Here is a 21,785-nt window from a genome sequence, read left to right as displayed (position 1 = left end):
GCGCCCCGGGGCGGCCGCACGCCGCGTGCGACGGGGAGCGCGCGGGCCGTCGCCATGGCGACGCGGCGGCGCCATGGTGAGGGCGGGTCGGGGGTGCCTTGGCTCTGGGGGAGCGGAGTTAATTAGTGACGGGAGACTTTTCTGATGATCTTCGTGCTCTGTGCCCCGTTCTCTGACTCTCACTTTCCTTTGTTTTTGTCCCCAAAATTCTAGGGTCCAAAAAAGCAAAAAAAGGTAGGTGGAAGCGCGCTCTGGTTCGCAGGAATCGCTTTGCGCCTCGCAGTGCCGTGCTGCGGGAGGTCTGTGAGTATAAAGTCTTTGTGCTGAAATTGAAGTAAGCAGCAGTTACTTCTGGACTCATCTAAAAAACAATATTTTTTAGGACTTTTTTGTCTTAGTAAAACTGTTGTGACAACGTTATAGTACGCAAATATGTTTAAAAACAAAAAGATTCCGGCTAAGCCTGCTGGATGCGTGCTGTGGGCACTGAACTCGCACCGGTGGTTCAAGCTTTCTGACAGCCTTTGTATCCCACGTTACATTCATGCATTTATTTATCGCTGTGCAAAGTCATGTAAAGTGAGTAGCTTTCCAAGTAGTTACTCATTTTTCCTTCCCACACGGAACCCTTGCAAGTGCTCATCTCTCACCAATGGGGCTATACAGTCCTAATTTCAGTTCTCCGAAATGCAGCATCCAGGGTAGATGCCTGAACCGATGATGCATCTTCTCCTCACATTGCCATGTCTGCTGAACCCACGCATGCTCCCTATTTTCTGTCCTGAAAAATCAAATGCACGTGTGCTTTGAATTTCTTTCACTTGCTCGTCAGCAGCAGAATGCTGTTGTTCAACCAGTGCGCACGTACCCCATCCAATGCAAGCTATTCCTTTTTCTCGGTGTCTTGTCTTTTGTCATCTGCTTTCAACCATAGCTTAGTCTGCTGCCTTTCCTTGTTTTCTCCAGATGATGGAGCCTGTGCAGAATATATATTTTTTTCCTCACCTATACAGAAGAAAAATAGAAGTCTCAGCCCCACTCAGACAACACAATGTGCTGTGAATTCATTTGGCAGTACAAAGTCAGCCTCCTTGTTTTCACAAGCTCCGTGAACTTGATTTACTTCTTGGCTCATCCTTCCTTTTTGTAGAATGACTTGGGTTGGAGAGGACCCTAAAGATCATCTTGTTCCAATATCTCTCATAGTAGTAGTCTCTTCTTTTATTGTTTTGATTTGTGTGTGGTTTTCTCTGTTTGAAGTTACTGATGCTGTTGTATTGAAGCCTTGTCTTCGCAGCACCTGCCTTTGGGAGCAGCACTCCTCCCCAGTGGCATTTCACCCACTTACATGGAATCAAGCTGCACATAATACATTCAGTGCTGTGGCAGCATTACCTATGTGTGCACAGAGTGAAAATGAATAAAGATGATTTGGGTCTTGCTACATATGCACTTGTTGAAGGTTATAACCCCAGGCTGTCTCTGCACCTGCGTTAATGGGAAATCAGTATTTTCCTTCTCTGGGCCTTTAAATGCAGTTTTGTAGTGACAGTTCGGATCCTACACATTTGATTAAACATCCTAAGACTGTATCAACACAAAACAAACAAAGCAATAATTAAAAAAAAAACAACCAAGAATCTTCCTTTTTGCTGGTGAAGAAAGAAAAGTTAGGAGCCATTAGTAAATGCTTTCAAACCCAGAGAGAATTATGCCTCACGCATCATAATAGTCTTTTGTTATTAGGTGTTCTTTATGCAAAGAATTGATAAGGAATAGAATTTCTGAGGAGGCCCAATTTAAAATAATGTTTTTCTAGGAGTAGAGTCGAGGTTAAACACTTAACTGCCTCGAGTTGCAGTTTGGATTTTATGATAGTAAAGGGAGCTCTGTTAATTGTCCTTTGAATTCGATGCTTCTAAATACAAGTCTTGCCCGTGTCCCAAAATACCTTTCGTAGTATTTTCTAAAGTACTTGAAGTTGTAGCATCTGCTTTCTTACCAAATCTACTTATTATTCAATTTCCACATTAAAAATTATTTTTCTGTGTTCAGGAAACCTAGCACAGAGTTATATGAGGGCTGCTCCGAAAGTAATGCCTCCTATTTTATTATGTTGGCCATGACGTCAGACAGATGTTGGCAGTATGGCAGCAGAAGTTAAACCTTCTGACCAGCATTCCATTATATTTTGTTGCCTTGTGTCAGATAGCAGCAGAGGGGCAGTCTGACAAAACGGTTTCTGACATGGAAGTGCATATGAAGAAAGGGTGTGTCATTCATTGAATGTGTCCATGCGGAAAAAGTAGCACCCACTGACATTCATCAGCACTTGCTGAATGTTAATGGACACCAAACAGTGGATGTGAGCACAGTGAGGCAGTGCGTGATGCGTTTCAGCAGTGGCAACTATGATGTGAAAGACAAACCACATTCTGGATGGCCATACACAGCTGTCACACCACAAAACAAAGAGCATCTCAGTCAGCTCATCTGCACAAATTGATGGAGTATACGACCAAGGAACTGTGTACAGAGCTAAATATCTGCTTCAGTGTGTTGAAAACAATAGTGGCAATGTTGGAATATTGCAAAGTTTGTGCCCCGTGGGTCCCACAAGTGCTCACACAGGAACAGAAAGAACATTGCATGCAAATTTGTTAGGACCTGTTGAACCAATACAAGGCCAAAGATGACAGTTTCCTGAATCACATCATTACTGGTGACGACATGTGGTGTCACCACTACAAGCCAGAGTCAAAATTACAGTTAACAAAGTGGTGATGTGTGAATTGCCCACTGAATAAAAAGTTCAAGATGCAGCCCTTGGCAGGTAAAGTGATACGCACTGTCTTTTGGGATAGGAACAGGGTGATCCTTCTGGATTTCCTGGAACCTGGACAAACCATCAACTTTAACCACTACATCAATCATGACACTGACTAAGTTGAAGGCTTGAACTTCCAGAGTCAGGCCAGAGAAGAAGACAACCTTTCTCTTGCACCATGATAATGCTAGGCCCCATGCCAGTTGGAAGGCTGTGCAGCACATTGCCAATCTTGGCGTCCTAACATACCCACCATATAGTCTTGATTTGGTGTCTTCTGACTTCATCTGTTCAGGCCAATGAAAGATGGACTGTGTGGGCAACATCTTCCTAGCAGCAATGCCATCATAGCAGCTGTGAAACAGTGAGTCACCTCTGCTGGTGCAGATTTTTGCAAGCACAGCATGCAGGTTCTTGTTCATCGCTGGTGAAAAAGAATAGCTAAAGGTAGCGACTGTACTGAAAAATTTTTGTAGCTGAGAATTTGCTCTATCAAACAGTGTTATTGTGCTCTCTCTATCTGTTGTAGTTTCCATGGAAATAAATTGGAGGCATTGCTTTCAGAGCAACCTATGTATAATAGCTGTAAGAGCATGCATTACACCACGAAAACAGGAAGAAAAATGGAGTCGGGGTGTGTATTGAAATTCTGGAGGCTTCAGTGACTGTGGAGGATATCTAAGATCTTTATTCAGGGTTCACATTAGATGGGCAGAATTATGGAGGGTCAATACCTCCCCAAATGTATTAAAATAATACTGACATTTGGTTTCTTTTAATTTTTTGCAAACATTAAGTCCAGTGGAAAAAAGAAAGTCAGCAAAGCTGAAAAACTGAGATTACAGAAAGAAGAGGAGGAAAGGAGGCTAAAAGAGGAAGGTACTGTGCACTTCATTTACAAGGAATGTGGTGACACAAATCATTTATTTTAATTAAACAGACAAAAAGTAACCTGCCGAGCTGTATGTATGTACACTGATGTTAATGCTGTATTTCAAAAATGCAGCTGATACATTTCTCTTCTTTTGTGTGGGTCAAATTCTGTGTTACCTGTTACTGCCTCCCACATCTCACTTTCCTGCTAGAGCCTTACTTTTTCGTCTAATTACTTCTGTCATGATTAGGAACCTGGGGATGAGGATGTCAGGAAGAATTACATTTTCTTCCTCTCTCTTACCATTACATTTTGAAATATTCTCAGTGAGCTGGAAATGCAGTGTTCTGTGTTTTCCTTCTCTCAATCCTCATCATCAGAAGGCAGGAGAAATTCTCCTTTTCAGGCCTTTTTCCAGAGGAGGCTGACAGGGTACACCTATTGTCAGGAGCTAGCTGGGTGTCTGCTAGCCCTTTGCTATCCCTGGGGCAGTTAAAGCTGTGATCAGAGTAGCTGATCCTGAGACGGACGGACGGCCATTGAGACACACCTAAAAACTCATCTATTTCAATGAATAAATATCTGTAAGGTGGAGTTTCCATCAAAGGATGTAGGAAAGGAAAAGAGTAGCTGGGGATTGAGCCACTCAGGTGTTTTCACAACAGACATTGGCTTAAGATCCTGGGCCTGCTCAAGCTGTAGGGAAGGGGAAAAGGGCATACCTGTGGCTGTTTCTGAGGGAAGGAGGGCAGGCTGCTGATCCCTTTCTGCACTTGCTTTGTCCTGGGCTGATTGGGTCATAGCAGTAGCGGGTTTTAGTACTATGATTCAAATGAATTCATCTAATCTCATTTGGAACGCCTCTGGGTAATGTCAGATAGATTGCTTCTTATTATACTTGCTTTGTCATTACAGCTAATAACAAAATAATGTGTCTGGTTCCAATAAGCAAAATGACATTGTGCTCTTGATGTATTTCCCAAACTTCAGAGGAAGCCCGACTGCAAGCTGAACAAGAAGAAGCAGCTAGACTCGAAAAGGAGAGGATTGAACGGGAGCATGTGGAAAAGCTTGAGGCAAAAGTTAGTTCATAGGCAACAGTTACTGAAAAGTGCTAATTTCATTTCTAAACTTGTCACAATGTCTGTAAAACATTATCAATTTGGTGTGAGAATGAAAAGGAGTATCCTCATGTCCTTAGAGGTGGGAGTAAAGGAAATTTTCTAGCATCGCTAGATCAAAATCACAAAAAGTTTAAGCAAGCCTCTGAAAATTGGGAAGGTGCAAACTGAGAGGTAGTGCTTAAATAAAGCACAGTACAAGTACAATCAGGGTAAATGGTGTTGGAGTGGTACTCTGTTGTATTCTTTCTCTAAGGCAATATTTGGCTTAGTGTTGCTTTGGTTCAGAAAAATCCCCTAAGGCAAGATAGTTTTGTTACATAAAGATATTGTGGTTAAGTATGTTAACTTTGGGGATATATCATACTCCAGTTGGAAGAAATAATTATTTTTCTCAGTTTCCCCTGTAGCTTAAATTGGATAATTTTTTTGTGCTCCCTAAAATTTTGTGTTGCATCTGTGTTGGGGTTTTTGTTGTTGTTTCTCTTCAGAAAAAGCCACTCTCGCCTGTGCATCTTGTCCTTTGCAGAGTAATTTTTCCCTTAGACACAAGAAATAACTTAAATCGTAGAAATTATAAGGAAAAAACCCACAAAACATCTTGCAGTCTTTTTTCAACGTATGCTTACATTTTTTTATCAGCTCTTGTTAGAGGTAGCTTTGGGGTGATGATGATGTGAAAACTGTTGGTGTGTAAGGATAACAGTCATATGACACACGTTTGTCGTATGGCTCAGCACTAGTGTGATGACAATAACATATTGCTAACTACTGCAACCTTACAAATTAAATGCTTCTTAAAAAAGCAATGTTTGGATTTGTGTGATAATAGCTCACTCAAATATTCCATGTTATTTTCTTTGATAGAAAATGCTTGTAAGAAGAAAAAAAATGTGTAACTTCTCTGCTTGATATACAAATATTTTATCAGGATCAAGAACGAAGGGAAGATGAACTAGCAGAACTTAATTCACTGGAAGAGAAGTTTGTGTGTGCACAAAGGTGGAAAACAGAGTATAGAGCTTATACAAAGGTAAGCTTTCAAGATCTGTCCACTGTTATAGAGTTCAGACAACACAGAGGCTTTGGGCTATGTCTGTGTTACAGGATCTAGGAATGCTTCAATTCCTCGAATTTAGGTATGTGCTGTGACTACCTCTCAAGTTCCATCTCAAGGTAGGAGTTTGCCCTGCTCACTCTCCTTTTTACAACTTGTATATGGAAAAGAAAGGTGGCAAGGAGGAGGTTGTATGGCTGATTAGGGCCCCATAGCGTACCCCAGCAGTAAGAGCAGTGTTAGCTGGGCAGAAGTATCTTAACACATTCATGTGAAAGTAAGCCATTTCTTTCTGGCATGATGATGACTGGTAGTACAGGAAGCATTACAGTCCTGTTTATATGCAGGTGTGAATGTGTCACTAAATACATTTGTCTTTCAGAATCCCCCTTTCTTGTCATAACTGTGAAAGTCATTTGCACCACATGCCCATATCTACTTTTCTTTTGTACTATTTTCTGTAGTGGGAGCACTATATTGCTTGTGATGGAAGTCCTGACCCAACTGTGCTGCAGGAAATAAATACTTTCATGAACCTGTGGCGTGAAGATCAAAATGAGGACATTCAGTTTGTGGTGGAGAAGGGAGAACAGGTGCTAAATGTAAGTGTTTAATGTAAGTGGTATTCTTCAGTTTAAGGTCACCAAACGTATCCTTAATACTGCTCGTCAGTGCCCCTCCTTTTTTTTCAAAATCAGCTATAAATCTTCGGCTTCCTTTTTTTCCTTACTTTTTATTTAATTACAGATTTATTGTTAAGCATAAAGAAGAAGACTATTGACTTCAAACATGCTGTGTATTTAAGGGACTTCTGTGCAATATTTCTGCACTGAGCTCTTCCATCTTCCCTGCTATCTACATTTTAAAAGATCATGAGCCGGAACGTATCAGCTCATGTCATATATGGATGCTTCAGTGGGCAAGGGTCTGTCCGTTGTAAGGAAGCTGTTAGCACATTTATAGCCAGTGAAGTGCTGTGCAAGAACTGGGCTTCCCAAAATGCACGGCCAACCATTGATGGTTTCTGAGGCATTTCTAGTCAATTTGTGGCTGATCTGTAAATTCTGGATTTTATTTTCATTTATGCTAACTTCACAGTGTTCTTTTGCAAGTTAAATGGTTTCTTATAGAAATAGGGAGGTGAAAATTTCTCACGTAATACAACTTCTGCTGGACTGGATTTGTTCTGCATGTTAAACTTCCCTTCCTGCAATGCTTGCTGGGCGCTAAGATTTTCACCTGTCACATACTGCCTTCTTCTGAGCCAGCAGGGAATATGCTAGGCCTTTCCAAGAACACCAAAAGCTAACTCCCTCGAGGTATGAGGCCTGGGGCAGCCTGACCCTGTGGGCAGCAATCCTGACCACAGCAGGGGGCTTGGAACTGGGTGGGATTTAATGTCGCTTCCAACCCAAGCTATTCTATGATTCTGTGGTTCTGTGAACGCCATCAATTTCTCTGTTACAAGGAGAATGCACGGCAGTTGCCCGCTTCCATTCCTTCTCTCCTGCTGCCATGTCTTTCCCCTGACATACTTCTTCCTCACTTCTCTGTGTTTCCCATCCAACACTGAAGCAGTTACAGCTCCTTCAGGTCCTGCAGAAGTATCCTTACCCTACACTATAAGATCAGTAGAGTATTATGTGATACGGAAAGACAGGCATTTTCATCATGCCTCCACTGGAAGTCAAGGTGATGTCAAAGAGTGTTAAAAGAGTGGCTATCTTCTCATGGTGCAAAACATTTCATAGAATCATAGATTGGTTTGGGTTGGAAGGCCTCTTTAAAATCATCTGGTTCCAGCCCCCCTGCTATAGGCAGGGACACCTCCCTCTAGGCCAGGTTGCTCAAAGCCCCATCCAGCCTGGCCTTGAATGCTTCCAGGGTGGTGGCATTCACAACCTCACTGGGCAACCTGATCCAGTGTCTTGCCACCCCCACAGTAAAGAATTTCTTCCTAATATCTAGTCTAAATCTATCCTCTTCCAGTTTAAAGCCATTTCCCCTTGTCCTGTCGCTATCTGCCCTTATAAAAAGTCCCTCCCCAGCTTTCCTGTAGGCCCCCTTCAGGTACTGGAAGGCTGCTATCCGGTCTCTTCGGAGCCTTCTCTTCTCCAGGCTGAAGAGCCCCAGCTCTCTGAGCCTTCCCTTGTAGGGGAGGAGCTCCATCCCTCTGATCATCCTTGTGGCCCTCCTCTGGACCTGCTCCAGCAGCTCCATGTCCTTCTTGTGTTGGGGTCTCCAACACAATTTGGGTATTTCTTTCCCGCTCTATACTTGTTTCTGGAGAAAAATTCTAAATACTCAGGGCAGTGAGATGCTGTAGATCAGCGGTTCCTAACTGAGAGGGCCCTCCTGATAGGGACCAAGTTAAAGGTGAAATCTATAAAGATAGTGGCAATACTAGTTATAAACCTGCTGTTTTGCTACACCTTCAGTGAGTGCTAGCACTGCAATGCCTCAGGTTAAGGGGGAAAGCAGTCTGGCAAGTCTGGCAGGGAGGCATGAAATATAATCTGATTGTCTGTCTCAGTGCTGCAGCTCTGGGAGAGCACAGGGAAGAGAAGAGTGGTATGTAACACATCTTTGTAGTGGTAGCTCTCCTTTGCTTTGCATAATGTTTCTCCTCCCTGCCAGATGAGCGGTGCTGCTTCCCCATAGAGGTGAGGCGTGCAGGGACAGGAGGAGTGCTGCTATTCGAGGAGGGCTGCAGGTGGATGATGCTGTGCTTCTCAGCCTCTCACTGCACAGCTGTGGCACAGAGCTGTGCCACGACAGCACTGCAGGAATGAAATATATAGTGAGAGGAGGGGCAGTGCTCCAGGTCTATGGGTGTGGGGCTGGATGGAAACGGAGAAAGGGAGGCTTCTGAGGGTGTGTGAGGCTGGGGAGCAGCAGAGGCCGGGGCCAGGGTAGAGAGGACAGGAAGCAGAGATGGCAAGGCTTGGAGGAAAAGAAAATGGCACTTGGAACAGCAGCCTAAGAAGATAGGAACCACTCGAATCTTACATCTAGCTGCAATGAGTGACTTCTGGCTGTGGTCTGATTGAACCGAGACTGACACAGGCAATGATCCACTTGGTTTTTGATTCAATACCTTACTGTTAAAATGCAGCATTTTTCATGGTCCATCATGCACATCCGTTTTCAGACCCCATTAAAGAAATACTGTTTTGTTCCATGAACCGTTTACCAGGGTTTCATAGACCACAGAATGTTCATAGCCTGCTGTGGTAAGCTCTTCTGTCTCTTTCTGATGATTGCTTCATTTCTGCGAGGGCTCATTTTTATTGAACACCCTCTCCCCCCTCGTTATATACATTTTCATTTTGTAATTCTACTGGTTCTAAAGGTGTTCTAAATACAGAAGCACTATAAAGTTTTCCTTAATCATCAGATGGTCAGAGTGAAATAGTAGTTTTACAAATGTTGTCATCTGCTTGATCCACCGTCATTTTCTTTTTGAAGGTGGTTTTAAAATGGCAACGCTCCTGCTCATTTTACTGTTACCGTTCATCTGCTCTGAAGTCATGAGCTTTGCCACGAGGAGCCCTAAACTCACCCGTTTTTATTCTCTTTCTGAATATAGGACGCTGTCAATGTTAGACACCATACAGCATTTTGGGTGTGTTTTTTGAAGCATTTCATAGCATCGGTTAAAATGTGGAATGGTAGCATGTGTGATCGGCTTACCATGTCATTCCCAGCTGACAGCAGCTTCTGATGATTGTCATTAAGCAGAACAGATTAGTTAATATTTCCAGTTAGAGTTAATATTTCACCGTGACAGCTGCTGAGAAATAAACAGGGCATATGGATGAAGTGAAGCAAATTATTCCTCTCTCCGTGCGGCATCTGTTAACACAAAGAGGTGTAATTTGTAGATGGGGAGTGAATAGTCATAAAAATTCCATCAAGAGGTTTGAAACTTAGTTTTACTATGCAGTGTGTTAATAAGTGCAATGCTGATGAAAGACCTTTTTTTCCTGTGATAGATCAGTGTCTTTGAAACTTCCGCCAAGTAGGAATTTTTTAGTCTTACACACTGTATTAGCATGTAACAGAAGACAACGACGTTACCACAGAGTTCCAAACTTCACACTAAGAATTGTTCTGAGAATTAGAGCATAATTGCTGTTTGTCTCCTTATGAGATATTTTCTAGATTTCATAGCTGAGATTATTGGTGTAGAAAACATGTTTCAAACACGGGTCTGTAAGCTTTTCATTAAAACTAATTTTTGGCCAGGTGTCTTTGAAGACATGACAAACTGGTTCAACAAGTGGTCTGTTTTATGTGCTAAAATTTCACAGTCTCCCTGTTAAGGAATGAAGGGATGGGGCTGGAGGAATGAAGGAAGGCAGACTTGACCTGGAATTTCCAGCATTTGGCGTGGTTGCCTGTCTGTGCTGCTTTAGTATAATTTCTATACATATATGATAAATTATCTTTGTGACAAAGATATGTCTAGATGCAGAGGAAGCAAGTGAGCCTCAGTTTTTATGATGGAGCACCCAGTATGCTAGGATTGGTGTCAAAACAGAGATACTTTTCTCATAAATCATGTCTTCTAGTTAATAGAGAAGTTGCAGTTTCTTTTGTTGGACACGCCACCAAATGAGATAACAGAAAAAGAAACAGCCCAGTACCAGGAAACGATTCTGGACCTGGAGACTCTTCTTCATCAAAAGTACAATGAAGCAACAGAACACTTGCTTAAAGTAAGATTTACTACTTCCACCTTGTAACACATGCAATATATGGAAATTTTGCTACAAGTGTTTTGTTGTGATGGTTGTTCATTTTTTGTTTTGTTTTTTTTTCTTACATTGTGACACAAATAATGTATAGAACAAAAGTCCTCAAATGTTCTGAAAATCTTAGCTTTACATTTGAAATTGCTACCATTAAGGCATTTGATATTCCATTACTGTGGTATTTGGAGATGATGGAAGCAAGGGGCTCCCTGTGAAATTTGTTTCCTTTTTCTCCATGAGTTGAGTTAGAAGTTGACTGACTATACAAAAATGTGCAAATGGGAAAAGCGGGTCATAAGGTTAACTTGTATACATTTCTTAGTACGAGTTGATACGACTAGAATACTTCTTAGACTAACATTGGAAAGAGTAAAAAATACTTAAACAAAAAAAAAGAAAATGTATTTGGGAATCCATTTTCTGGGTTGCATGTACAGGGGGTTGCTTGCTATCTGCATTGGGTTTACGTGGCCGGGTTTGCGTAGCTGGGGGGGCAGCAGGGATGGAGTGGGAGAGCAGTGTGGTGGTGCTTAGCTACCTACCGGTGTTACCACACTGTTCTAAATACATTCACCCTATGTGTAAGTGTGGTTAGCAAAGGAATATTGCTAGAGGAAACAAAAACTGCAACAAAAAGGAAAGGGAATACAGGAAATAGTGAGCAGCTGTATGTTTGTTCACAGCCAAAACCTTCTGTAAATACTTGATTTTCTTCACTGCGTAATTATCATTTCATAAGTTTTGACAAAAATATAATCTGTGCAGTATCTGGCATAGGACTGCTTTATCGCTCAGTTAACACTTAAAAAAAAAAAACTTGCACTGAGAAGTACAAAACAAACTACAAATGGAGACAGGCAATCCCAGTGAAGGGGATGAAGTAAGACCTCATATTTGGTGGTATTTTGATTGACGGAGTTGATGATGTGTGAGGAGGAAAAAGTTGTAGCAAGGAGATCTGAATTTATAACCTGCCATGATCTAGTACATAAATAAAACTTAGCTGAGCTTGATCTGGTGTAATTTTTGCTCCTGTGTGTCCTTTTTTAAATTTACTCCAGTGTAGATTTAAGTAAGTTCAAGTAATACAAATAAGAAGAGAATATGATTTCATCTGCTTTCTTCTTTGTAGTCAGCTATTACGTACGAAGATTCTGACACTGGAAATATGCAGACAGTCATAAAGGATAAAAATGTTACTTTCTGTATTTGGGCCAATCTGAAGAAGAAAGTAAGGTACAGCGTGCTGAAATTCTTAATTTGCAGCGAGACCTGGCGTTGTCTAACCAAGTCAAGTACTCCAAGAACCAGTTTCTCATAATTGTTATTGCACTGACTAGGATTTATTCTCCAGACTTCCAGCTTCCTACGCTGTCTCAGTTTCTTACAAAGTGGTGTGTGATACTTTGCACTCAGTTCTCAGTAATGATAAAAGAAGACAGAGTCTGGGATGGAAATATCCTCCACAGTCGGTTCTGAATTTAAGACTTTTCATGAGATTGCCATTTAGCTGGCACATTTTTCAAAACAAGTTCTGAAACAATTTGTTTTAGCAGACTTCTCACTCCCAATCTGAAAATAGGAGATTTGGTGAATGGACTTCACCTTGACTGAGGACCTGCTGCTGTAAGCGTTGCTAAGATAGCTGCAAGAATGGGTCCTGAGCAGAGTCACACTGACTGGCAGCAGGTGCCCACAGGAGTTTGTGTTTGTGGTGGCTGGCCTCCTGTGCTGCTCTTAGCCTGGCTCCTGCGCTGTCACAAGGATTGGTGGGCGTGTGGTGCTGCTGCTGATCAGAATTGTGTGTCTTTGGATTCCACATGGAAGATGCTCAGACTGGTATAACACAGACGGCAGTGATTTCACCTGTCTAGGACGTTGCCCATTAAATTAGTCTGTTTTAGCAGAAATGTAGCTGTGTAGAGCAGCTGCCCTCTGATTCTGCCACACTGTCTTCCAATTGGGACCACTACTTTTTGGCAGCTCCTGATCCCCATAATGCCTTCACAGGTTTTCTGGAGGAGCTCACAGTCAGCTGTTAATACAGGAGAGGAGGTGCAGTGTGACATCCATTTCTGACACTGTGCCGTGTGGCAGTAGAGAATTTAGGGGACTTGTAGTGTAGAACATCAGTAAGAATTGTCATGAGTAAATGTAAAAATAAGTGCTGCCAGCCTTGCTAGGAAACTTATTTTTCTTTAACTTACGCACAGGTTCAAGAATCATGTCTTTTGTGACACACATCATGGGTTTGATCTTCCAAAGTCACTGGCTGTGAGCAGCATTGCTGTTCGCATACTGCACACTCACTACGACCACGTATCTCCGCTCTGGCTGCAGTGTCAGAGTGTGCCAAGATTGGAAGTCTTAGACAGCAAAGAGTTAACTCAGCATTCAGAAGACAATGCAGGAGAACCAGAAGAAGACAAAAAGGAAGCCGGAGAGGAGCCCAACATGACTGCTGAAGAAGAAAAGCTTCCTGATGAGAGAAATGTAGGTAAATTAGCTCACGAAAGGATATTCTACAGCGCTGTTGCTACTGGAGACCCAGCTGCTGTGTGATTGCTGCTTAATGTGCCCTGTGTCTAAGTGAATACAGTTCTTAAACTTTTAAGGGTAAAGACAACTTGTGCCGTGAATCTTCTGAGGGGATGGGAAGGTGAATGACCAAAGACTGTCCTAAAAATGGTAGAAGGGGAAGTTCTGACAGGACATAGCAGTTGCTGTCTGTTGGCATGCGTGGGTTGGCATTGGTCAGCATTTTAAGAGCAGGATCAAGCCGTGATGATCGTTAGGCAGTGTTGTAAGGCATTTGCAGCAGTCTATGGATATAAAGATGGATATAAAGATGAACATATTCAGCATCTCATAAATTGGCAGCCCCATAAAATCACTGCAGGAATGCAATATTAGGAAAATCAAAAGAATGCAAAATAGGATTCAGAGTTCACTGGGGCTTGGTTGTGCAGTTGCTGCTCAGTTCCTGTATGCTGATGCTTTTGCCACTAGAGGGCTTTCAAAATCTGTTTCTGGCTGCTGGATTCTCTTTGCACTCCTCCAATCGAGCATGTTGGCTTTTGATGTTCTGGAGTTGCTTGTTTTTGTATTTTTGTTATTGGGTTTGGGTTTTCCACTTTTGGGATGGTCTGTGACCTGCAGATAAATGACTTGACCAGTGCCCGAAATCCCATTTTTCTTGCTTTCTTTGTTTGTTTGTATGACAAGCCTTGGCAGTTTTCACCTACATTTTTCAGTCTTTCTTACAATTTCATTGCTTCTCTTCTTCTTTTCCAGGTCTTATTCCCTTTCTCTCTTTTTTTTGTGCATTTTACTGTTCTCTCTGACACCTCCGCTTCTCTCAGCTACTGCCATCACTCCTCCTGTCTGGCTCTGCCTTCAGCTCCCCCACATTTATGCGGGTAACACCTTTTCCCCTCCCAGCCCAGGTCAGGAGGTACGTGCTGTTCCGCTCCCCAGCAGGCACACAGCAGCACACAGGAGTGCCTGTGCCTCCACACGCACGGTGCGTGTGCTGAGCTGTCATTTACTCATTGCTGCGCTGCCAGGAGAGTCAGCTGTGCCAGGGCTGAAATCATACGTGGATTGGAAATTTGGCTAGAAATCTAGGGTGATGTTTTGAAAATAGAAAACTGTATGAGAAAAAAGGGACTAAATATCACAGGCAAGGCACAGACTGAGACTGGAAGTGAGGGTGCTGGCAGAGTTATCAGTGTGGCTTTGGATTGAACATTGGGTTCAGTTTTCTTCGGGGCACTCTAGCTGTAAAGTCAGCATAAATGCAAGTTTTGAGCACACACACTGCTAACAAAAAGACTGGATGCTCAATTAAATGCTGGAGGTGGAATTTGCAATTGAAACAATTGTTTTATATTTATCTGTGTTTACACATTACAATTGTTTTATATTTATCTGTGTTTACACATTGAATTCTAAAACTGGAGGTACCTTTAATCAAAATTATTTTTCCTCGGTAGGTAAAAATGATTTCTCCCCAAACCTGTACTCTTTCTCCTCAGACCATTGTTTTAAAGGAAGTGATACTCTCTTTCTTATCGTGTGTCTTTATCTAATTAAAAATCTTTTGCTTTTAATATAGAGTGCTATTTCATTGAGAGGAAACACAAGTAGCGTAGCTGATATAAATGAGGTGACGGAAGAGGGAACTGAGAAGAACTCAGAAATCTTGGACATCCCAGCAGAAGGTATTGGGTTAGTTCTTACTTGCAACACTATGGAATTACTTACTCTAAATGCCAATTCTAAATTACAGTATGGAAGGATGGTGATACAGAGCACCACTGGAATAGAACAAAGTTTGTAACTATACTGCTGTCTTGCTAACGGGAGTCTTGTTGACACTGCTGTTAATGACTGCTAAATACAGGGAGAAAAGCGGACAAGTAGGCAAATGGCAAATAGGCAAACACACACAGCCACTCCTGGGAGGAGTCTGAAAGGACACTGGTAAGTTCCCACAAATTCAGGGACAACACGCAGCCAAGGGAGGAGAGAGGAAAACAGGAGCGGGCAGCAGTGAGAACAGCAAGAACTACTGCAGGTTATTCTCTGGATTTATCTTAGTTGCACCGGTGTTAAGAAGTTAATTCAGCTTGGAAGAATTAATAGCTTTATCTAGAAGACATTTAAATATTATTGTACATTACATTACTTTAGAAAGTTAAAATGCAAGCTACCACCACAGCTGGGAGCAGAGTGGTTTTTGGCTCCTTTATTTCTTTGCTCAGAATAACTGCCAAAGGCTATGGTCTGGTAATATGAATTCTGTACAGTGAGAGCTCTATAGCATGCAGTTCAACGTGACGTTTGTTAGGAAATTAACAGCGCTTTCGTTTGTATTTCTAACAAGCTTGAAGGCAATTCCCACAGAGATTTGTCATTTTTTGAGATGACCTCACTTTCCAAAAGCACATTTTTGTAACACCGCAGTTGTTTTGACTTTATTGAACATGTTTTCCTGATCCCTATCAACGGTAACATTCTTCCTTCTTCTGTAACATCTGGTACAATGTTTTATGCGGTTGGTTTTTTTAAAAGAATTTTTTCAGGGCATTTTTGTCCATGGTATTGATGCCATCTATTTTTCTTTTTTTCAATAAATTGAGAAAAACTTGAATTTATACGTGTTATATGTAGAAAAATATTATGACTTTTTCTAAAAATGTTGTTTCGCTTCTTAAATGCTTTTCGTTTTCCTCAAATACCATCTACCTTTCACCTTCAGCACCTGGCCTGTAGCTGGCTTATATCTTTTTTATTTCCCATATTTGTTTTCTTGCCAGTACAATCTTACCAAACTTGGCCAGAATTTACTGTCTTGTATACTTGTGAAATTCTTCTGTGATTAGCGATGCAACTGGCTTTTGTCACTGGAACCGTGTTCCTGTATGAACTACTTTGAGTCGACTACAAAGTATGAGCAGAGATTAATTTTTAGAGTGCTCAGTGCTAAACCACATGAAACACTTCTCATTGTCCAGCAGCCCTCTTTCTGTTTCCATCAGCTGTTAATGGATATGTGGCATACCAGCAGGTGGAGCTGGCATGCCGCAGAAGGGGAAGCATTTCAAACACATCGACTTTTGGTGTAAATACAAAAAAATAAAAGTATGAAATTTCAGTGGCTTAGTTTAAGCACCATAACAACTCACTTTGCTTGGTTATTACGTAGTTGAAATCCCACAGATGCAGGAAAAGACCGGTGAAGAAGAGGCAATAACTGATGAAAGCACTGTTGATTTGCAACAGTTTGTCCCTGTGGGTGGTGTGTACCACATCGATGCGCTGCAACTTCCACCTCAGGTCCAGCAAATCAACAGCTGGAGCATGGTGGAGGTAAGTGAGGGAACACTGCATCTTGTGCGGCCGCCTTCCCTGCCATCCTCAGAGAGCCATGCCCCAGAGCTGGCACCATGGCACGCACACGGTTTCTATGTACGTTGATCTCTTGAACAATTAACTGAAGTACCAAAGTTGACAAATCATATGTTCAATTAGACTTGGCCAATCTTTGCAGCAGCTGAGGTAAACAAACGAGCACACAGGGAGGTGCGCCCTTGATCCCTGCTCACCAGCACTGCTAACACAGATAACAAGTTGTTGTGCTGGAAAATGCTCTTGGGAAGTGAAAGCAAAGCGTACTTTTTCATATGTGAAAAGTGTACAGAAGGAAGGATGGTAAGAGCACTTCGCAAATTCACTTTCAGACTCCACAAGCTGCACATAGCCACAAATGGTCAATATCTTTTTTTCCTCCCACATGCAGACCCTGGCTTATGTTTTTTTATTGCAAAGATGAAAACCATAGAGAAGTGAAATTCACATACAGGCTAAGAAAGCAGGACTGGGGGCAGACCAGTGAAGCTCCCATGTCTCTCTCTCATTCCACATTTGACCTCTTTCATTCCCTTTGACACACTGCAGCCATAGGGGAGCTGTATCTGCTTTTGTTTCTTAGGTGCTCGTTTGTTTTGGAGACTTCAGGTCTATTAGACACTTTCACTTACTGCATAGCACTGCCTGAAAGGGCCAAGGGAGCACACAAAGGGTTCAAAAGCCCACTGCTACTCGCCCTTCTACTGCCTCCACCCCTGTAGTTCCCCTGAAGGAAAATATGCATTGCAGCAGAACTTGCACCAAGTGCTGCACTAGGCTGTTTTCACATTAAGGCTTGTTAAAAGTCAAGCAAAGTACTTTAGCAGGAGAATGTAATAAGAAAGAATATTTGTTGGAGATTTGCAATATTAGCAAACCATTTACACTAGTAAATTTTAAACTGGATACACTACAAAAATCTACAGGTGTCTAGGTAGACTTCAGTGAATTCAGGCTATTTCATTTCCTCCTAAAACATTTTGTCTGTTCTCTGCCCCTTTTGCCCAAGTTACTCGATGGTGGCTTGGAGGCATACCCCTATCCACCAGAAGAGCCTGAAGAAACCACACATCCACCCATACAGATAACACTCAGGCTTCCTGACAGCGTGCTCTACTGGAAGGAGCCTGTGATAGCCCGATGGGATCCTGCAGGTACAAATTTATTTTAAGTTGGTTTTGTTTGGCTAGTAGCATTTCTACCTAAGTTTGAAGACTTTAGAAAACTATCTATAAGAGCCACTTTGGAGCCAAAAAATACTTCAAAGATCTCAGTGTTAGCCAATTTGTGGGGTCATTTTTTTCTTGGTTCCTGTTCTGCTTCTGGAAAAGAAAACCTGCACTCTTTAACGGGGTAGCAGTACAACTGTATACCAGTTATTAGTGTATTACTAATGTATAGTTACATTAGTAATTGTTGTTCTTTTGAGTTGAAGGAAAAGCTTTAGTGTCAGGATTAGTCCAATTTTGTACTTATTAAGCTAAGAGAAGTTTCTGCCCTAAAATATTAGACACAAAGTAAAGAGAATTAATTTGTCTCAACTAATTCTGAGTGCAAGCAGAAGCTTTGTGTGTAAATCCTTTTCACCTCTCTTGTAAAGGCCAACAGTGGAGAACAGATGGCATCAGCAACATAACATACAGAACACAGGAGAAAAGCATCACTTTTGATATAGGTGCCTTTTATACAATAGCACTTCTCCAAGACATCCATCTCAACATGCCCTATCAGGCATGGGAATTGCAACCCACCAGTACTGATGAAGCACTATTTGTAGTTACTACAGTCTTTGCAGAGGTTCAGATACAAATGAAGGTACTGTAATTTAGTTGTTTAATATAAGAGACTTGTAGGCTTTTTTTGAAAAAAAAGTATAGAATTGAATTTCAGTCATTCTCTAATGAAAATTAGGATGGATCTCCTTATTTCAAGCATTAAATTTAACCAAAACTACAGGTGATTTAAATTATTTTTGGTGAACCAGTCAGAAGAAAGCATGTGTCGTGCAACATTCCAGTAAGCTTTGATATTGATACTACTTTGCTAAAGTCAAAAAGTCCACCAGCACTGAAAAATCGCTTCTCTCTCCTCCCAAACTGTGCCAAGAGAAATAAAAGCATTTCAAGCAACCTGCTTTTTGTGCTATTCATTCATTCCAAAGGTTCAAATTATGCATGATTATCCATATTCCTGTTGACATATACATTGGATAAAAATCATGTCATCTTCAGCATGGGGCAGTAAACCAGCGTAACTTCTGAAACCTGAAGCAAAGTGGCTTCCTGCAAGACCCGTGAATTAAGATCTAAAGATCAGAGTGGTAGCTAATGTAGGCAATATCCAGAATAGCCAGGAGGCAATACATAGTTGATGCCCAAAGCAGAAATACCTTTTTTCACCAGTAAGATGCTTTCATTGGTTTATGCAACAGGGTAATCAGTGTATGCTGGCTGCAGTAGTGGTGGAAAAGAAGAGCGTGCTTCCCCATCTGGTAGGAAAATGGATGTGCCCAATCACCTTAAGAAGAGTTTTGAAAAAGGGTGGTCTGAATATCTTCCCAGAAGAGCATTCATACAAATATGTCTGTGTGAACAAAAAGGTGAGTGCAAGTGAGTGGCTTTGCCTTTTTTTTTTCCTTCCACCTCTTTTTCATGTAGGCATTTTCTTGTAGGAAGACCTGTTGCACAGAGCCAGCAGGCATATTGGTGAGTCACAGCTTAGCCAATAGCATCTGCTTCAAGAAAGCTTTTTCTTACCTTTAAAGCAGAAAACACTGTGTATTTTCTAACTGTACTTCTGCATTACAGGCTCCCCTAACAGAAGTTAGGGCATATCGCCAAATGGCCCTGGTTGCATCTGCTTTTGCTTTTGGCTGGAGCAAATGGAATCTGGAATCAGGTCAAGATCAAGTAGTGTTCAAGGTTTGTAGCTTTAGACCAAGTTTACAGAGACAAACTGGTACAGAAACATACCACACAAAATCCAACCCAAAAGGGTTGTTTTTTTTTTTTTTTACCCTAAGTAACCAAACAGAAGCACATCTGCATTCAGTAGAACTTCAGAGCCTGCCTCTCTGCTGCTTCACAACTTATGCATTTGTGAGGAACAAGCCTGAGAGATGTAGCTGTACAGTTCTCAACAACAAAGGCACTTGCTAATGTGCTAAGATGTGTAGTTGATATAGGTCAGCTATTGAGGCTTTAGCTGAGGTTAGAGACACAGGTAGCTGCTGATTTTTCATGAAGTAACCTATAAAAAGGTCTTCTGAATTACCATCCAATTACCACCTGGAAGCTGCTTCTTAGCTTCATGGGTGTTTTCATTTGTTCTGTACTGTAAAGAAGGGAACGAGTAACTTGATTTGTTTCCTCGCTGACTGGCATGTGGTCAAAACTTCTCCCAGGCAGAGTGCTATTCCCATTTGTGGCTGTAGGTGTAGAACACACTGCTGAAATCTTGAGAAGCTCTCCCACCCAAGTTAAAGGCATGTGATATTCATACAAATATTAAGCCCACTACTTAATCTAAGCACTAAATACATGACCCTACTGCAACTAGCTATTTCTGTATGAGTCAGGAACAGCAAAAAAGTCGGTGACCGATACCTGCAGTTTACAGAGGCAAACGATGGAATAAGTTGGCGTTGATGTTATTTTACACATCCATTTTGGTAAAGACTTTATGTTATATTAAGAGTTTAAAGAAACACCAGTTTTCTGCAGTAAACTCATAAATATACTAGAATTAGTTTTCTGTCAGCTTCATCTTACAGCCCATTCTTTTTTCGGCACCAGGTAAGTGAGCATCTTCAAGGAGATTTTGTCAAAGATGAGGACTGGTCTCTTTACATGTTTAATGGTCAGAGAGCACAGAAACTCAAGATCACCGAAGCCAGTGAAGCTTTCTCAGCAGAACTAGAAGAAGATTCTGAATTTCACTCCACGCTCTACCACATGCTGAAAGATTTTGCCAGCAAAGAAGCAATTGATAGAGTGAATACAGCTAACTTTCTGTTTGTTGATGTTGTCTATCAGCTGCTCCTGGCTACCAGAGTTTTAACGTACTCTTAAATACCTCATGCTTTCATTTAAAACTTTATTATCAAAACCTTTCAATAAAGTCACATTTCAAATCTTAAGTCTTTTTCTATTCAAACTATTGGAACCGCTTTAATGACTAAAACGTAACCATCACATTTTTATTAAAATAAGTTACCTATTCTCTTGTGGCTGGACCATTTAGTCATATTTACTGTTAGCCATGTTCAGAATCACTACCTGTTTTATTCTAAACCTGAATAGAACTAATACACCCCCCCCAGCTACTTGAAAAGATAACTTTTGCCAGAATGAGAAGAAAAAAGTAGTTTTCAAGTCATGAAAAAAAACAAAAACACAAGAAACCCTCAAAACACCCACAACCCAAACCATAACCTTAAATATATTACCTATCTCAGCATAGCTTCTCATACTGTCAACTAGAACTCAGAAGTATAACTTTACACAGGTCCGAACCTTCGTTATACTGGGGGTGGTCCATTGTGTTGAAGTCCTGTATATGGCCACAACAGTTGCTGTAGTGAAGTCCAGGAGTCCCCAGTTCCTACAGGTGCTGCGTCTGCTGGTCGCTGAAGAGAGAGCCCAGTGAGGAAACTTGTAAAAGCAGCAAGCAGTACCAGGATGGAAACAGAAATCCAGAGTGTTTTGTTAGCGTTGGAAAAGGAAGTCTTGAAGTGGGATGCCCATGATGACACTAAATTGCACCTGCAGAATAGAGTAAGTCATGTAATGGTTCCTTCCATTCTTTTGGAACCCCTCTCCCAAACCTCAGCCTTAGGAAAAAAACCCACCAACCAAAAAGCAAAACAACTCCAAGACAATAAACCAAAATTTGAACAAGCACATAAATATTAACTGTCACGGGTGACAGACAAGGATGCTGTTGCTTTGGGAGCTCTGTACTGTGCTAGCGGACATGTTGCAGACCAGTAAGTTTTTGATACAGTATTCAGGTAACAAACCTGACCCACAAGCCCAGTTCAGGCAGCCACCTGCTCCATTCCACACAAGGGATCTGAAGAGGATTCACAAATGCTGCCTTGCAGATTGTGATGAACTTGTCTTCCTTATAGAAAGCCCTGAAATGCTGACCACATGTTTCACTGTTTTCTAGGGCTTTGGTGCCTCCCATGAAATGAAAGCAGGACCACAGCATGAAGCTCCCATCTATCTCCCCA

The 21,785-nt window shown here is 41.6% G+C and overlaps 2 protein-coding genes across 7 annotated transcripts in view; one reads left to right on the top strand and one right to left on the bottom strand.

Annotated features, from left to right (window-relative positions):
- On the top strand, positions 20–20,687 carry CASC1 (cancer susceptibility 1). The gene is made up of 16 exons (XM_021391926.1): positions 20–76; positions 214–234; positions 3,625–3,706; positions 4,692–4,783; positions 5,754–5,855; positions 6,344–6,481; positions 10,454–10,600; positions 11,769–11,872; positions 12,850–13,129; positions 14,754–14,859; positions 16,347–16,510; positions 17,559–17,703; positions 18,150–18,364; positions 18,981–19,148; positions 19,357–19,470; positions 20,344–20,687. The coding sequence occupies exons 1-16, from the start codon at positions 74–76 to the stop codon at positions 20,617–20,619; spliced, it is 2,157 nt and encodes a 718-aa protein (XP_021247601.1). The 5' UTR covers positions 20–73; the 3' UTR covers positions 20,620–20,687.
- LRMP (lymphoid restricted membrane protein) overlaps positions 20,628–21,785 on the bottom strand; it is a 53,719-nt gene continuing 52,561 nt past the window's right edge. For all 6 annotated transcript variants that reach the window (XM_021391912.1, XM_021391877.1, XM_021391885.1 and 3 more), the window contains one exon: positions 20,628–21,312. In XM_021391912.1, the coding sequence (XP_021247587.1) occupies positions 21,069–21,312 (244 nt within the window). In that variant the 3' untranslated portion in view covers positions 20,628–21,068. The remainder of the gene's footprint in view (positions 21,313–21,785) is intronic.

Source organism: Numida meleagris, chromosome 1, assembly GCF_002078875.1.
Source record: "Numida meleagris isolate 19003 breed g44 Domestic line chromosome 1, NumMel1.0, whole genome shotgun sequence".
Lineage (NCBI taxonomy): Eukaryota > Metazoa > Chordata > Aves > Galliformes > Numididae > Numida > Numida meleagris.
Note: the sequence above shows the minus strand (reverse complement) of the source record. Positions and strands in the feature narration are given on the sequence as shown.

What these genes read in the sequence shown, in the direction of transcription:
- CASC1 (XM_021391926.1), top strand. An exon ending in AATCTGAAGAAGAAAGTAAG is followed by an intron (nt 11,873 to 12,849) that starts GTACAGCGTGCT and finishes ACTTACGCACAG; the next exon opens with GTTCAAGAATCATGTCTTTT. An exon ending in AGCTTCCTGATGAGAGAAAT is followed by an intron (nt 13,130 to 14,753) that starts GTAGGTAAATTA and finishes CTTTTAATATAG; the next exon opens with AGTGCTATTTCATTGAGAGG.